Here is a 16,325-nt window from a genome sequence, read left to right on the forward strand (position 1 = left end):
AGTGGTAAATTTTATTCTTTTTATTATAGAATAGAGATAAAGTAGAAAAAAATGTAACAATAAATTATCTGTTCAATGAATAATATATATTTCAAATGGAAAAATGCAAATGCAAACAAATAAATAAATAATTAATAATAATAATAAATAAACAAACAAACTGGTTTCCTTTGTCTCCAAAATCAAGTTAGATTCTTATATATATAGATAATCTGTGATATTAGTAAAATACACATCATGTTATAGATATATTATTTATTTAGTTATTTATTTTATTTCAGTGTAATTCAATTATAATACAATAATAACAATAATAATATTAAGAGTTGATACTTATACCAACTGAGCTAAGCTCGTATCTGGTAACGCTATATACCACAAGCTGCGATCCTGTAAAATATTTTGGGAATTTAAGGACTTAAGTATTTAATAGCAAACAGATTCTTTCATATTATAATCTATATGTTTTACTGTTACAATATATTACTGTTTTTTATAGAGCTTTATGTTATGAACACAATGATTCTACCGTAACAAAAATCACGGGGAGATTTCACACTCGTTGTCCACCTATTTGCGCCTCGCACAAAAATATTTACCGTATAGCATTTTACAGGGAGATTTTACATTTTTTGTCCACGAATTCTCCACTTGCACAAAATATTTAATAATTATTTCAGTTTTATAATAGGGTTTGTTGGGGAAAAAAAAATTTGGTGTGTAGTTACACGGTAAATATTTTTGAGTGTGCAAACTCTCTGTGATTTTAAAACACGGTTAATACTTTGTATAAGCGGAGAATTCGCGGACAAAAAATGTGAAATATCCCTGTAAAATGCTATTCGGTGAATATTTTTGTGTGAGGTGCAAATAGGTGGACAACGAATTTGAAATCTCCTCGTCATTTTTGTTACGGTTAAATCAATGTGTTCAAGTGGGACATCCTCGCTTGAACGTTGTGAAGTTACCTCGGTGAAAAAAAAAACGTACTGCGAACATACAAAATATGTATACTACTCACTTACCATAAATTCTGTTTTTTTACCACGTCGTAAAATGCTTTACAAATTAGGCGTTGCGGGAGGGGGGGAGGGACGAATTTTTTTTTCGAGTTGTCTTAATTGTTTTTTTCGTTTTTGTGCTGTTCTCCCGCGAATATGGTAGTAACTGCATTTTATTGTATAGGACGTCTTTGATTGTTTTATGCTACTATCAGTTTCGCGGGAATTACACATAAAAAGTTATGACAACTTGAAAAACAAAATTGTGAAAACGGAGATACGACTTTCTTCGCTGCGGCGGGAGAAATATGGTAAATATAGGTATAGCTATATACGGTATATTGGTAAGATGATTATGCATAATTTTACAGTTTATGCACTGAACTATAATTATATAGATACAGTGAATTGCGGAATAAAAATACCCAGTAAAAACCTCCGACGAACAATCCCGGAAAATGAACACTTTTCATTTTGAGAAAAAAATTGGGATACATTTTTCCTAAAAAACTACTCAGTAACTAGTTTTTTTTACTAAACTATAATATATCTTATCTTATAAAAAATAGTAAATAGTAAAGTAGGTAAAAAAAGAATATAATATTATAATAGTAGAAATCAGTGTTCATTTACAAGAGTGTAATTGGTATTCATTTAATGGACGATTTGTTCATTTACTAGGAATTTTTTTTATAATTAACTTTTTAAAAACATAATTTGTTTTAACATAATATGTATGTAACTTTTATGTTCCATAACATTTTGATGTATAATACAAATATAATTCTCTGTTGCATAGATTTATGTAATTATGCAGTTAAAAGGTTTAAAAATCCTTGGGTGTGTTACTGGCCCTCTTACCCTATGTTGATTTCGATAAAACAGCCAATATCGTTTCTGCAGGAGATTACGTCGGCAATGTCGTGTTAGCTAGTGCTCGAGAGATTCACAACCTATAGTAATATTATGAACCTACCACCACCACCACCCCTATATTGACTATAATTTTGAGACAGATCGAGCGAACTGTACATTATTAGAAAGCGATTCAATTTTTAATAGTAGGTAAACAATCAATATCTCGAAAAGCATCAACATTTTTAAAATATTTTATTTTTATAATTTGAATTCTATACAAAACATTTTTGGAAAAAACATTATGTTTAGTTTTTACTTTTTAGTATTGCTTAAATTATTAAGTCATGAAGAGCGGTGTGGAGTGACACGGGGATGTACATCCGGTGAAATTTTGTCCACCAAATAGGTAATTCACTCATCTAAACATTAAATATACCTAATAATAATACTAACTAACTCTACTTGGTCGATGTAATTTTTGTATATCAATATTGAAAATTCTCAAAAATATATTCTGCTTTGGAATCTGAAATTAAAAACGTATGTTGTAAACAACCATATTAACGATAAAAATATTAAATTAGTTGTATAATTTTTCTTTCAAAAATGTTGTCTCTCAATACATTTAGGTAGACACCATTGCCAGTATAACTACGGTATCGTGTTTATTATTAGGTATACAGCCATACAGGTGAATATAATACATAATAATACTCTATAAGTACAAATATAAATGCGTGTACCTAACATGTATATAAATTTCTGTTGTTAAGTCAGTCTATAGTCTATACGATGTACCATCATAACTCATAATATTATAAAACAAAATAAAATTAATTCGAATATGTCTTTTAAGTCCGATCACTAATTTACATAGGTAGGTATACATATTATAATATTATAACGTGATAGACACGTAATAATACGTACCTATACCTATGATGCGTATGCATATTTTTGACGGTTTTCGCACATTTCGCCGACCAACTAAGGTAAGTTGAACAAATATAATTATATGACCGCGGTGGAATATTATTTTTTACAATATATTAATATCGTTTAAAATATTTTAATGTACCTATGTAATAATTATTGTATAATATTAAATTATATTATTAAAACGTGCGCGGTCCGATGCGTCTCGAATAGGAATAAAATATACATAAATAAATATATATATTATGATACATATCAGCTGCAGCGGGTGTAGGTAGGTGGATCGTGGATGGGCATATACTTTCCTCCACGGGCTACACCGGTTCGAGCTTAAATTGTTCGGCGATCTCCTTTAGCGTTTTGTTTTCGGTTTCGGGCAGACGAAAGTAGAAGTACACGAGCCCGACGAGCCCCACGCCGCCGAACAGCACGAATGTGTTGTAGAAGCCGATAAACCTCTCCAGGTCCATGTAAAACTTGGTCATGAAGAAGCTGAGGAAGAAATACACCGCGGAACATATGCTGCAACCCAGGTTTTTACTCCTGGAATAAAAAAAAAAAAATGCAAAACACGCATTCGTCAAGTATATATTATCGTTATAAAATGGTCCACGAATATATGAGGTTCGAGCTGAAAGCTGCGAATTCGGCGTTTCGTGGTTTTAAAATCTATTTAGTTATATTGGTTTCGTAGAAATATTTGAACGAGTCAATGGATGAAAGTGTTGACTAACATTTTTGAAATTGTTCAAGTTAACATACACTACCGCTTTTATATCCACTACAAATAATGATCACTTCTTCTCACAACACGCAGGTAACCGCAACTATTATTGGTAACCACTAAATAAACCCTTATCAAATTGTGATATAATGTTTTTAACATTATAACACCCTTTTGCATGCAATAAAATGCATTTTTGAAAAAATGTCAGTTAACACCTTCATCCACTGACCTCTTCGTTTATTTCATGCATACGGATATCAGAATTGATTAATTATTATATTCCGTATATCCGGGAAATTACCTATCTGCATTAGTTATAAGTTATAACCTATTATCAATACATTTAATAAGCATTAACACTATTCTAAATAACGATAAACGCAAAAATTGTATAACGTTTCAATTGTAAATAACATAAAACGAACATTTTTTTCCATCATAAGCCCTGGCCTGCAGTCATCTGTGGCCTCGCGGTGGAAAATTTTAGAAACTTAAATGGTGCGCTCGCAGGTTACCAATTATTGTTTTTATATTTATAACTCAAGTAGCATTGTGTACTGCAGTGTACACGACGTGTGTAATATATTATTAGTATTGTATGCGTACTTCATCGGGAAAACTTCGCTCATGAGGATCCATCCAATCGGCATTACGCCCAGCGACGAGGATACCGTTGACCCAAAGAACAGTGCCAATTTCACCCAGGACGTGTATTCGGCGTCGGCGTAAAACTGTCCGATGAAACCGATGAGTAAGTACGATATTGAGCAGAAGGTTATGGTCGACAGCACAAGGCATCTTTTGCCCAGTCGGTGTACCAATAGGATGGTAAACACGTTGCCGATGATGCTGAATCCGGGGTAGGCGGACTGTACCGGACCGAAAATAATATATAGAGGTAAGTGTAATAGACAAAATTACAACAACATCGTTAAAAAATAATAACAACAATAATAATGACAATATAATAGTTATGGGTCTAAGACTTATCTGAAATGTGGAATTCGTGATAAAAGTATAATTGTTAACAAATGTAAACCACAGTTATTGTTAGATACTTGAATGAAAATGAAAATTATTAGTGGCGAAGCATCATTGGAGACAATGAGACAACCACTTAGAAAATGGTCAAATACCTAATTTGGTTTTATTATATTTAAATAAAATATTTTTTTTTTTTTTACAAATTGTAATGTATAAAATGGTTTAAGTTGTGGTTCCTAACTCCCATGCCTTGGAGCGCGCCTAGTTGCCTAACTTGTAAAATGTTAGGCACGTGCACGAGAATTTTAAGAAGATGCTATTATACATCCAAATGTGTAGTCGTCTCCGTTCTATAAATTTACAATATAGCAAATTTGTGTCAATCAGAATCCATTATGTGTCATAATTTGAATAGTATAGTGAATAGGTAGTGAGCGATTTTTACATTTAAAAGTAAAACTATTATCTAGGACATCTACCATAGACTTTTATTGATATTTAAATTTTAAAGTGAGTTATACCACTAATAATATATTAATACATTATAAAATCAATAGTTATACCAATGATTTATCATGTGAAGTATTACAATTTTGAAATGAGCATATAAATCGTTTTATAATTTAAATATCAATAAAATCCTACGAGTTTCCCTGTATAATATTTTTCCTTTTAAATTTGACGACAGGTAAACACTAAATTAACGACAATAATTGGATTCTTCTGAACGTAAGTGTTGTATGTTTGTAACACGATGACAAACCATACTGATTTAACGTCATCTTGACAGGGGTAGTGAATGGCGATGATCTGGAGTAAATACACATATTTTTCATTATTATATGGTCATATTAATAATTTAGACAAATATAATATAAATCATTTTTAACCTATTTAATTAATATTATGTTAGGCACCTACTCATACTTATGGGATGCGTAGGGTATTTTTTTTATTTATAGGGAGGCATGAACGAAAACAATTTGGGTAAATAAGAATGAACCACTTATATATATGGATAGAATATACGGTCATAGGGAATGACTTACTTATTACTTACCATTGCCCATGCAGGTTCTACTTGTGTTTTGAACGATTTGAATACATGCATCAGATACGGGGCGTACGGTACGCCGGACATGATGTTTGAGAAGAATATGTAGATTAACATGAGCTTGAGCGGATTCCGCAGTCCCGGATGTGAAAAGCTACACAGAGCCGAAGATTGTTTTTGTTTTGCTTCTTCTGCGAAAAATATTGACGAAACATTATTGTATTATATTCTGAAAACATGCATAAGTATATAGGTGAATTATTGGACTGAAAAGGATGCATTGAAAAATGCATGTGATCATCAGCGTTGCACCCCAAATAGTAGTACGTTTATTAAGTGGACGGAAAAGTGAGCTCTTCGTTATCAGTTATCACCTACTTCCCCGTCAAACGCCTAAATTCAATTTATACTAACTTAATCATTATGTAGCTGTATGTGGAGCAAAATCTTTCTCGTAGTTTAAGTATCTCCAGCTAGGGTGATAAATGTCCTATAAGTAGATCAGTAAGTTATAAAATCTCCCTGCCCATAAAAAACAATTGAGCCATGAATCCGCCACTACAGGTGAATAATCGATAAAGATAATATACGAGTTTCTCATACCTCATTACTGCTCAGCTTCGGGATCCCACAGGTGCAGTCTTGTAAAAGATACTTTTTAAAAGTATTCAAATACAGATACAGATACGTCTTATTTTGAAAAGTATTTAAAATACGTATTTGAATAATTGGTAAAAATAAAGTATCTGTGTACCTAGATACATTCAAATTTTTTATAAATATTTTTTTACCTTATAAATTAAGTATCTATTGAACCGATTTTCATGTTTAACGTTGATCTTATAGAACATTTTTACACCGTGTATTAGATTGAAAATGGTCCAAAAATATATTATTATGAATTTTCTAATTTTTATTTTATATGGTTAAAATTAAAATATAAATTATATTTAACTAAAAAGAATGAGTATTTGACTTAAATACAGATACTTTGATAAAGTATTTAAAATACTTTGTGCAATTTTTTCTAAAATATTTAGGTATACGTGTATTTGAATAGGTACTTAAAAAGTATTTGAATACTTTTACTCAAGTTAGTACTTTACAAGTTACTGTCGGGGATAGATGTATCATAATATATGTATAAGGTACCTATATATTCATATGATATGAGCAAATTATTATTGAGACCCTTATAAGAACAAGGGTACAATTTCAACTTTCACTATTTTCAAGAGACAAAGTGACTTATTTGTGTTTTTATTTTTTTGATATCATGAATTCTAATGAAGGTATTCATTAATTTAAAATTCACTAGGTATTCATATAATTTTCAAACTTAAATAACTTTTTTTATATTAATTATGTCAATAAAATAAAAACGCTACAACACAGAAAATATTATCTTCTGTATCATGTATACATTTTGTTTCTCGATATGTTAATCGACCAATGATAATATAGTATTTACCCGATTTGGCTGATAGAGATACGTATTGAACCATTTCCTGAAATTCCGTGGCGCATTTTTCTTCACTCACACATCCCCGGAGCTTCATTAAAACCTTTCTGGCCTTGTCCGTCTTCCCTTTAGACAACAGCCACATCGGCGAGTCGGGAGTCTGCGAAAAATATATAATATACGACCCGCTGTTAATGTTATCGGTTGCCCATTTAAGTGTGATCAGCTGTAGGTAATAGGTACATAATCTATCTATATGTAAAAGACAAAAAATGTTTGCAACAGACTGTGTCCTTATGCATTCCTTAAGTGTTCATTCGATTACGATGAAATTTGGTACAGACCTCGGGTAAGAATATTATTATTATTATTAATGCGAAAAGCCTGTCTATTTTAGTACAGAATGTATCGAGTTTGAATCACGGTTTAGGTGGACTAATTGTTTGCACTTTTTGATATTTTAGAGTTAAATTATACACTTAAGTACGCACCACGCGGAGTTCGCGATCTAACTCAGGTAGTTTGCCTACCTGATAATAATACTGCTCGTATAATCACAAAAACCTACCAATAGCGACGCATTTCTGTGTCTTCTAATATTATAAACGAGGAGATCCATGTAACGGAAGACACGCTCTCGTGTTTCTCAGGTTACAATTAGTGTCGAATTAATCGTTCATATTATTTTATTAATATCATTATCCACGCCACAAATTTCGTACTACGCACAAACATATTAAAAGCGAAATTTGTTGAAAAATAATTCGGATTGTTGCATAAAATGAAAATAGTGGAACAATAAAATTATATCAAACGTATTAAAAATTAGGTTTCCTGCAGTAGGAGCTTTTGTCTAGATTAGAGTAGTTTAAAAAAATATATATGTGTATGCATTATGCAATGGAATATTGTTTTAGAAAAATGAAGAGTTAGTGAAATATTGACAAACGAATTTTGTTCCATTTTTGAGAATAGTGAGAAAAAAAACTATTGAAACCATATGGAAGAAAGGAACAGGTGTTTTTTACGTGGACGACAGCGACTCACCAGTGACAGTGTGACCATGTTGGCCAGGGGCACGGCAACAGTGATAATCAACGACTGTTTCCAGCTCTTAGTGATCGCGTATGTGGTGGAGACGAAAAAGAATCCAACGAAGTAGAACACGTTCAGGGCAGACGTCAACGATCCTCGAAGCTTTGGCTCGCACACCTCACCGCTGTACGATATGCTCAGGCCGGTGGCGAAACCCGTGCTCAGACCCATCAGCATTGAGCACGCGTACAGGGTGCTCACAGTGATCGGGAAAAGGACCACGACCATCACGGCCGACAGCTGGATTAGATTGGTGAGCGCCATGCACGCCCTGTGGCCAAGCCGTACCTGAACAAGCGACAGGAACAGACTGCCAATGGGTGGTGATAAGTACACCAGACTTCCTATGGAAATACACAATAATATAATAAATAATACATACAGGTATAATGATATAGTATAATATCGTCATAATACATTATAATATTGTTGTTAGGTATACTAAATTAGGTATACCTAATGCAACACTTTGTATACACCAGGTGATTCATTTACCTAATGTAAAACATTCTTCATTTCAAAGAACACGTGTTTTTAAATATAAATTGAAGTCGTCGCAAAACCATTAATTTTTAGAAAACAAAATTATATTTTTTACAATTTCAATGGTTATCATTTTTTATGTTTTTACTTCTTTTAAAGACAGGTTACAGATTTAATTGTATATTCCAAAGCAGATTATTATTCAGAATAATTTTCAATATAAAAATCAAACTTTGCCCTGTAGTTAATTAATTATAAGTATTTAAAGTTTAGATAAGTTAAGGTGAAGTGTACCAACTTTTTTTGGCGCATCCCTATGCCATTCTTAAACATTAAATAGTTATAACTTAAAAACTACTTGTATGATATTTTTATATATCGAGTTATAGTTGGTACGTATCGACTTAAAATTACCTATGAAAAAAAAAATATTTTCAAATACGTCAATCATTTTTTTTAAATAAAGAGTATTCTTCGATAAAATAATCACCAGGTATATTATGCATTATACATAATACAGAGTGTACCAAAGGGAATATAAGATATGGTATTTTAAATGCAATTTCTGTGTGATATGTATTAACATATTGAAAAATAGGTATTTGATTTACGAAAAATAATGTGGTTTTTTTCAGATTCTTAAATAGAATAAATAATAATAAGGTTAGGAGGATAATTCTAGTCTTCTAGACATAGATACTATCAATATTTTTCAACTGCTACAGCATAAAATATGAATTTTATTACCAATTACCTAGTATAAAAAAAACTTAAAATGAGCAATATACTTTTACAATTCTATCACAGATACATGTCAACGTTCTACTCCATAAAAGGCGTGTTTTATTTTTTTTAACATTTATGGATTGGGTTTAACTTTTTTTTTTTAACTGATTTTCATGAGACCAATTTTTGTAACCTTTTGTAGCATTGCGTCATAGAAACGCAAACCGTCCATAACAAAAAAAAATTAATTAAATTCTTAACAAAATGTAGCATGCTACTAAATATTTTTCTACTGCACTATACCCAAAAACACATCTATGATTCTTCAATTTTTGTTGCAGTGGAAAATAATCTAGTAGCATGCCACTCATAATATATTTTTTGTTATTTCAATAAATCTACAATCTACTTCTATTCAAAATAAAACAAAATAAATTTAAAGTTTTATTGTAATTTATAGTGATTAATAAAGCATGATCACGCCCATTTTTCCATTTTTTGTTATTTTTAAGTAAGGACTTATACTTTAATATATAATATTATGTGTTGAGTTACATATTAGATTTTTTTTATACAATTTAAAAGAATTTGCTATGGTGATACAAACTAGGTATATATTTTTTTAAATGAATCTACGAAATTTCACTGTACCTACATTAAAGTAGGTAGATAGTTGATTTTTTTTTAGTAATTGTATCAAGTTAAATCAAAATTAGTACGATCGTCGATCATCATCATAGCCCTTAACCTAATCACCATATAAACCAAATCTATTATCATGGATCGAGACATTAACAAATACATTTTAAAAAAATACTGCAGATACTCATTCGAAAAAAGACACTTTAAATAACGGTAAAATATATCTGATAGTACTGGAAAATATGACCCTATCAAGTTAAGGTAGGTACATAAAAAATTAAAAAATCAAAAATTAAATAGATGCATATTCTAAAAGGAATAACTTTACTATACTGGGTGAATCACTCGCTGTGTCTCCGTTTATACCTATTATGCTGAATTTTTTTAAAACCATGTCTACAACATTGGCGTTTGTGGCTTGTTTTCGCCGTACAATTTGTTATACTATTTCAGAAAATAATGAATATATATATGCCAGATTCCACTTAATACGATACCGATATGCACTCGATACTTATAAAATTATTATAAATATAATATCAATTTATTTTAAATCTTGCTCATAATATAGTTATCGTTAATACGAGTAAGGAGTAACGTAAAAGGTTAGGCTAGCAGCAATTGATTGCTGATGAATGTTAATGGCTAGTTTAAACATGTCGAACCGCACCATATATTAATTATATGTTATATAAGTATACATATTTATACAAGTTCGAGGTAAAGTTCAGGTTATCTTATCAACCGTGTATAATTCATTATGATTAGTAAAAATAAAATTCTGATAACACTATAAAATATTGAAAAATTCAAAACGTCAAACATTGATTCTGAGACTTACCACTTACACTTGTGAAATCTGTCTCATGTATGCAAACTTATTACGCGCAATACTTTATCAGCAATACTGAATCAGCAATCAGCATATATGACTTTAGTCAGAAATTTGGGTTACGGAGGCTTTCAGTCCTTTCAAATGATTCCCAGGCCTCCCAAACAAATGTTCAACGAACAATTTTAATGTACCTACCTATATAATACCTATATAATATATAGTATTATATTATTTGAATTATAGGTATCGGGACGACTTGTTGTTTTAAATTTATTTAAAAATTTAATTCTGCTTTGCCCGGTTCGGTCTATTTCCGGAGTTATTGGCCAACCAACTAGTTTAATTTCGGAAACAAAACATTTTATTTTATTGATAGTTATTAATAAAAATTAAAAAAATAAACACATTTTTTTTATCCATTGTATAGTACATACCTAATATTATAATATTTGAGTATTATTAGGTTTCATTTATGTACGTCTTTTATTTCAAGCATAAGTTTTGACTAAAAAAAATACTTATCTAAAATTCAATATGAACTTTGAACCGAACAATCAATATTATTTTTTTTTTAATACTTTATGGCTGCAGATTATATTTTAATTCAACAACAATAATTAATTAGCACGTCTTATAGCGTGACTAAAACGTGCACCGTTATCGATCAAAAAATATTATATCATGTTGGTTTATTTACAGTTACCTACAGCAATCTATAAAAAAAATAATTTCTATTAATGGCCTAAATAATTTTACCTATACATTTACCTATAACCTTGCGTTGTGCGATATAACTGAGCGAATGGCGGGGCATACATATTATAAACTATAGTATCATATTATATATAGATATGCTTAAAATAGAGACCGTTTAACCAAAACTAACTTTGTAATATTATCGACCAGTATAGATTGAGATTAGATATATTTGATTAAGTTGCCATTAAAATATAATGATATGACTGTTTTCAGCCAATGAGCAATGTTTAATCACTAATTTTATTTAGCCTTTAAAGTTCTTAGTTCTTTAAGGGGAAGCTACACCAGCATGTGTTGTCTGAGTCTTACAAATGTAAAACACAGCAAAAACTTTTATGGCACGGGAAAGATCTGAGAAGATTACAGTCATAACTGATAATTAAGAAACAAAATTTTCACCGCATAAAAAGGAGAACTTTGGTTGTACAACATCGTTTTTATTTTTTCGATATTCGAACTTCAAAAAAAGTTTGAAAAGTTTGAAAAGCACGAACAATAATGGATTTGGAAACAATAAGAACTTTTTTCTTATAAATGATATCAATAAAATAAAAATGATATCGCACAGACGAAGTTCTCCTTTTCATGTCGTGAAAATTTCTTTTCTTCTGTAGCTTTCTTAGTTCTTTTCCGCGCAAAACACTTATTGCTATGTTGTACATTTGTAAGACGGAAAAATTTAATTTAGATTTGATATTTATTTATATCACTTTTAAATAAATATATTAATGCATCAACCACTTTTTATATCAACATTTGTTTCATTTCATTTTTAAGATAACGGATGAATATTTTAGGTAAGTACTGAGCAGAGTGATGAATGCATTGATTTTACAATGATGTGTGTTTTTAGATTCTGAGCGGAGCGAGAAATCTAGTGGTTTTACAATGGTGTTTATTTTTTTATTTTTTTTATTTTTATTCTGTGTATAAAATTTTTACCAGAAGAAAAGCTTCCATTTCAAGTATCTTATCTTTTACCAAATTGGATCCAGATGGTACTTCAAAGAGGTCATTTTTCGATTTTCTCAATAATGACTCGTATTTAATGCCACGGGAAAAACAACTGACAAAATCGATTTTGGTTTTTGGTGTAACTCTAAAATAAATTACCATAGATACATGACATTTTGAAACACTGAATGTTTATATTAGAATTTTCTACAGACCATAAAATTACCATATATTACGGACATTTTCAATTTTTTTTAGTTTTATTTTTCTATAATTATCAATAAAATTGTACTTGTTGGGTCAAAAAACGTGGAAAATGAACACAAAGCTCTTGATTTCTTGTTAAAAAATATTAAAAATACACAGGCATAATTTTTTTTTATAAGTATTTAAATTTTAAACATTTTGACAACATTTATCAAATTTAAAATTAAAAAAGGTGGGTAAGTGGATTTCGCTCTGCTGTACAGTAGGTTACAAGTGGGTCACTGTATAATGGATGGTATTAAATTTGAATTCAATGATATAATATCATTGTATAAGAAAAACGATTCTGAGCGGAGACGGTATGTCAGTCTAGGTATAAGACATAATATTATATTATAGTCTATAGTATTTAAAAAAAATTGACCTATAATAGGTACCTATAATAGGTACCTATAATAAATTCCAAATTAATCATATCATTCATATCATAATATCTATTAGGTACTTATAACGCGTTATACATCAACAAAAAACCGTGGTACTATCATAGATATATAATAGTATACTTTAGAAGTTTCAAGTATACCCACGAATAATATTATACAATCACAACAAAATAACTAAAATAGTTATCCTAGGTTTTTTAATATGTAATTTCGTCCAAATTTGTACTTAAAATGACTATAAAAATAAACTGTGTAAATGTATTTCTTAAAATTTTTTGGTACTTAACAGAATTAATTACTTACGTGGAATCTTGTTTTAAATTTTCAATTCTTAGATACAAAAATTGAACATTTTATACATTCTTAACTACAAAATAATTTTTCAAATTAAAATTTGATAAATGTTGTCAAAATTTCAACTTTAAATGCTTATAAAAAAAAATTGTACCTATGTATTTTTAATATTTTTCAACTGATATTGTAACAATATATCAGGAGCTTTGTATTAAATTTATACACTTTTTGGCCCAACAGATAAAACTTTATTGATATTTATAGAAAAAAAAAACTAAAAAAATTGAAAACTGAATATGTCCGTAAACAGCTCAAATTATTTTCAAAATAGTATGGTGTATAGGAAATGCTAATATAAACATTCAGTAAAATTTTCATGTATCTGCAGTTATTCGTTTTTGAATTACAACATAATAAGGAAATCGCTACATGAAAAATCGAGTGAATATCCAAATGTTGTAAAAAATTTGAATTTCAAACGATCATAAAAATTTAATTTGACTTTCTTATAGATATTTTTTGTTTGATAAAGGTAGATAATCATTATAAGGAATTTTGCATTACATTTTCATATCTTAGATTTAAAAAGAAAAATTTTTACGAATTTATAACTCGAAATAATTTGCAAATTTTCGTGATTTTTCCATATACAAAATATGGAAAAATCACGAAAATTTTTTGAACTTTAAATGCTTAAAAAAAAAAACTGTGACTAACGATTTTTAATATTTTTCATCTGCCTCTGAAACAATATACTAGGAGCCTTCTATTAAATTTTCAAGCTTTTTTCAAGCAACAAATAAAATTTTATTGATATTTTTAGAAAAAAAACTAAAAAAAAAATGGAAAATAAAAATGTCCGTAAAGAGCTCAAAATACATCAAAATATTTTGAAAATGTTATGGTGTATAGAAGATGCTAAGATAAACATTCAGTCAAAATTTCATGTATCTACGGTAATTTTTTTTAAAGTTACACCAAAAACCAAATTCAATTTTGTGAAAAATCGATTTTGCGTAAAAATTCCCGTTTTTCCTTAATTTTTCTTTTGTTTTTCCCTGCGCTTTTGAAAACCACTGGGAAATTTAAATTTTGACCTCCCCAATGCACCAACGATATTCACTTTCTGATCGAACAAGATACTGAAGTTGAAAATCGTAGCATTATTTCGACTACTTATCGTGTACACAGACACAAAAAAAAATAAAAAAAAAAATAAAAAAACACACATCATTGTAAAATCAATACATTCATCGTTCCACTCAGAATCTAAAATTATGATATTTATTGCAATAAAAATATTCATTTAATTTAAATAATATGCTTATTAATAAAAAATATCAATTATCTATACAAAAATATTCACTAAAACACTATTTTGTAATAATATGTAATATAATATTAACCTCTGACTCAATTGGTATATGTTCCAACACCTCACTCCACAATGACTTTAAAATTGGAACCATATTTTAACCATCAACACAGTTACCTACTTTTAACCCAGAAGTGGATCCAGGGGCCCTTGCCAACCCCGATTATCACCTCCAATTTTCATAGGGAAATTTACATAAACATTGACCTAATATTGACTTTTGGTTTTTGATATTTAAGATTATACTAATATTGGGAAAAAATTTTAAATTAAGAATAAAGTGATAGGTATTGTAATTTGTAATTGTATTTGTGTTGCATTATAATTATTTATCATTGTGCAAATAGATGCCGTATATTATAATTTATAATACATATCACATATTATATATACATACATTAATTATGATATAGGTATTGCACTACATTTCACATAGGTATTGAAAATAATACATTTAGTGGACATTATATATTTAACTTATAATAATAACAAATAATTAACTCGTAATTTTTCTCTCAACTATTATAAAAAAAGTAAATAATGAGCTAAAATCGAAAAAACGCATAAAATGCAAAATAAAAATAAGTTACATAGATTCGTATGTGTTTGAAACCAGTGTTAAGCTAGGAAATAATCTTCTATAATGTTTCGAAAAATAATCGACAGTCATTATAAACTATAATATAAACAAACTATTATGACTTCTTATACGCACTGAACGCTTTTACGCACCAACGATTATATATACTTATACATATATAGTTATTAGTTATATCTTATATTTTATACGTAAATGTTCAGTTGTACGCAAGCAGTTATTTCTACTATTATAGGTACTACTTAAGTACTGTAATTACAGTTAAAAAAATTACTTAGTAAAATATCTATTTTAAAAATGTCCAACTTTTGTTTAGGAAAAAGCCGGAAATCTGGAAATGTCTTCTATCAAAGATACACTTTGACCACGAAACGTTGAAACTTTTACGACTGCAGCTTATGAAAATGATTTTCTTCACCACCCTGTTGTCTGGTATGCCGTACGGCTTACACACCAATCACCATATTATATGATATCCATATTCGACAAATTTCAAGTGTCTTTTCATTCAGCCTAGGAAACGGTTGGTCGATACATCCATTTTTAAATCATGTTCATTGCTCACCTATATACGACGTGTTTATAACACTATTTTATTATTTCCAATAGACTATAATATAGTGGAACGACTGTCTAATATATTAGTTGAGAACATTAAGAGGCTGTCAGCGCACTATTTGTTTTCTCACTCTGGCAAACACGCAACATAGACAAAACACATTTACGCAAAATCATTTTTTTTTATGCGTTTAAGTAATCTTAGAGTAAAGTCACCCATTACAAAAAAGATAGACAATAATATTTTTGAGGGAATGACAGATCTATTTGTCTGAATATTGTCTCCATACAATTTAAACATAATTTAAATTTACAAAATTTTTTTAGTTCT

General features: G+C 29.4%; 1 protein-coding gene across 1 annotated transcript in view; it reads right to left on the bottom strand.

Moving 5' to 3' along the window:
- Positions 1-2,432: 2,432 nt before the first annotated feature.
- LOC100575560 (facilitated trehalose transporter Tret1) overlaps positions 2,433-16,325 on the bottom strand; it is a 21,447-nt gene continuing 7,554 nt past the window's right edge. The window contains exons 4-8 of the mRNA XM_003240797.4: positions 8,070-8,461; positions 7,032-7,182; positions 5,567-5,751; positions 4,129-4,391; positions 2,433-3,338 (exon numbers count right to left, since the gene is read on the bottom strand). Of these exons, the coding sequence (XP_003240845.1) occupies positions 3,110-3,338; positions 4,129-4,391; positions 5,567-5,751; positions 7,032-7,182; positions 8,070-8,461 (1,220 nt within the window). The 3' untranslated portion in view covers positions 2,433-3,109. The remainder of the gene's footprint in view (positions 3,339-4,128; positions 4,392-5,566; positions 5,752-7,031; positions 7,183-8,069; positions 8,462-16,325) is intronic.

The sequence above is a fragment of the Acyrthosiphon pisum genome, chromosome A1 (genome assembly GCF_005508785.2).
Source record: "Acyrthosiphon pisum isolate AL4f chromosome A1, pea_aphid_22Mar2018_4r6ur, whole genome shotgun sequence".
In the NCBI taxonomy this organism is placed as follows: Eukaryota; Metazoa; Arthropoda; class Insecta; order Hemiptera; family Aphididae; genus Acyrthosiphon; species Acyrthosiphon pisum.